Source organism: Fulmarus glacialis, unplaced genomic scaffold (genome assembly GCF_000690835.1).
Source record: "Fulmarus glacialis isolate BGI_N327 unplaced genomic scaffold, ASM69083v1 scaffold15609, whole genome shotgun sequence".
NCBI lineage: Eukaryota > Metazoa > Chordata > Aves > Procellariiformes > Procellariidae > Fulmarus > Fulmarus glacialis.
The window spans coordinates 21,937-24,564 of NW_009233991.1; the positions used below are offsets into that span (position 1 = coordinate 21,937).

A 2,628-nucleotide genomic window follows, 5' to 3' on the forward strand; every position below is an offset into this window, starting at 1 on the left:
GTAGTCCCATGCTGTTGCTTGAGACCTTACAAGCCCTAGAAACCTTCAGGTACTGGACGAGAAAGGTTACTGCATGTGTGACTATACGCTTTCCAAACTGAACAAGGCTCCTGGGACAGAAGATTGCATCAAATGCCAAGCCTCCCAAATAGTACTCTTGGGTCAGATTTTATAATCCACTCCACTACAGTAACACATTGGACAAGAAGCAGTCTAGTTTTTTGCTGCTGAATATTTTAATAAAGATCACTTTCTGCTCATATTCCAGACATATCCAAAATAGTAATTCTTTGTCTTCATGTAGCACCAGCGTGCCTGAGAGTATTCAGATTTCAAATTGCATTTACATTTCCTTCTGCAACTTACAGGGAGTACTAAGTATACACTAGGTCCTAAGAATAGTGAATATCAGTCATACCTGGCAAGGAATTGCTGCACCCCATTCCTAAACAATATTGCAAACTCCCAGCAGCGCTGACTCTAAACAGGTTTTGTCATAATCATCCATGTTACTTAGGGCTTCCTATAAAGACAAACACCACTGGGTGAAATATCACTACCAGCAATATTTCATTGCTGGGTGAAATATCACTACCAGGAAACATAGAAAAGTTATTCACAGTTCTGTGGTAATGTATGTTTGCTTTGCATCGTAACACAATGCAAAGGGCTATGTTCTTCTATATGACCTGCAAAGTTTAAAAAAAAAAAGAAAGAAAGATATAAGAAATAGTGAACGATATCATGAGACAACAATGAAAGCGGACTTTGAAGAAACTATAATATTATAAACACAGCTCTTTGGGAGAAAAAAATTCCTTTGCATGTCTCAAAGAAACTGTAAAGTCAAAATTCGAAGCAATGTCTAACACGAAACATTTAGCTTAGAAAATACTCCCAGGTGTCAGAGCAACACTTTAATTTCTTACAGATTCAGAAAGTAGGCCACAAGGAGCTTGTCTCACAAAAACTCTTTGGCAGAAAGAGTAACAGAATCCAAAACTCATATCTGCATCCTGTTTCTATAACCATAAACCAGCTTTTCTCCTTAAAATGAAAACTTCACACTTAACACAGCATCACAAGGAGGGTGCAGCTGTAAAACTAACATGGTAGAGCTTAGCTGAATTCTTGGCTTTCAGAAACTCCTCAAGTGAACTCTTAAGGAGGGGAAAATAAAGCAAACAGAATGCACTGGCATTCATCTGCTAAAATGCAAACATAACAGAGAGTATCTTTTAAAATCTACATGTCTCACAACTGACAAACCTAAAACATGGTGCCCTGTGACAGTGACGTATCATTCCGTCTCGGTACTATATATGATAACCAGATTCATATGTACAATTTTTACCGGATTCAGAGACTTTCAGTGCCTTACTACATTCACATGAAATTTCTTTCTTGGACTTTATCCTTTCCATTTTCTCCCACTTTCCCATCACATCTGCGAGGCCTAAAATCACTTTATTCTCATTCTTGCCCTGCTTCAATTGGTACACACTCTTAAAAGCATCTTCTCTCTACCAAATCACTTGACTCAAAACCTTTCTAAATGGTCTGCTCTGCTGCATCATTTATCAAGAGCAAATCAAGAACTACAGACAAAAACGTGAACGTCACAGAACCACTGGCATTTTTAAGAGCTTCATCAGGCAGCACTTTCCTCCATCCCCACTTTTAACTTAAATAACCACACTCCAGAGGTCACCTGCAAAGGTATGATTTGTGAAGTAGCAAAACGTTTCAAATGCGTTGATTTCACCTATGCTTAAAATAAGGATAGAACACTCAATTCATGATGTTGTGTGCAGGTTCATATGAAATCACACAATTTCACCATGATTTGGAAACATGCGTGGGTTTTTTTTTTTAAATGTTGACAGCTTACTGCTTTTGTGTTTCACGCACCCTACCTGCAGCGTGTTGTAATCTCTCGTAAAGGGCACCATCAGCTCCCAAAGCGACGAAAACACCACCAAGGCCGTGAACTCCAGCTTGTAGTTGGTCGCCATGTGCTCGAACAGCATGGTCAGGCCGTGGACGGCCAAGTGTTTCCGCTGGTACTCCTCGGAGCCCTCCACTGACACTGGCCGTGTCATGGAGAGTGACACGTCCATCACCACCACCGTCGGCATGATGAGCTGCTCCTCTCTGCTACCGTCGCGGAGAACAATGATCCCCTGCATGGAGGGGGAAGAAAAAGGCCACACATGATTACTGCAGCCGCAGTTATGAGGTGACGTGTCTCGCCCTCTCACACTGACCCCACTGTGCGGTGGGGGAAGCAACAATTACCCTTTTGCCCCCCAAAACGTGGGATCTAGCACAGATTAAGTCAACGGATCTGCTCCTGAACCACACACAGCATACCCAACCGGCTGTAAAGGCCTGGAAACGGCGAGCGCGGCCAGGGCTGAGCCTCGATGAGGGAAAGGGAGCAGCAGTGGCACCCCGAGGGCCGAGGAGAGGCCTGGGGACCCCCAGCAGGGAGCCAGCCCTCCCTCCCAAGCCTTCCCCCTCAGCGGGGCCTCTCCCCGGCGCCCTCCCCCGGGGACAGCTCGGGGTGTTTCGGGGGTGAAAGAGGGGCGAGGCGAGAGGGGGAAGGGAAATGGTGTGGCTCACCCC

General features: G+C 44.5%; 1 protein-coding gene across 1 annotated transcript in view; it reads right to left on the minus strand.

Moving 5' to 3' along the window:
• Positions 1-2,169, minus strand: part of VWA9 (von Willebrand factor A domain containing 9) — an 11,985-nt gene extending 9,816 nt beyond the window's left edge. The window contains 2 exon segments of the mRNA XM_009585511.1: positions 419-523; positions 1,917-2,169. Of these exon segments, the coding sequence (XP_009583806.1) occupies positions 419-523; positions 1,917-2,138 (327 nt within the window). The 5' untranslated portion in view covers positions 2,139-2,169.
• Between the last annotated feature and the right edge of the window lie 459 nt (positions 2,170-2,628).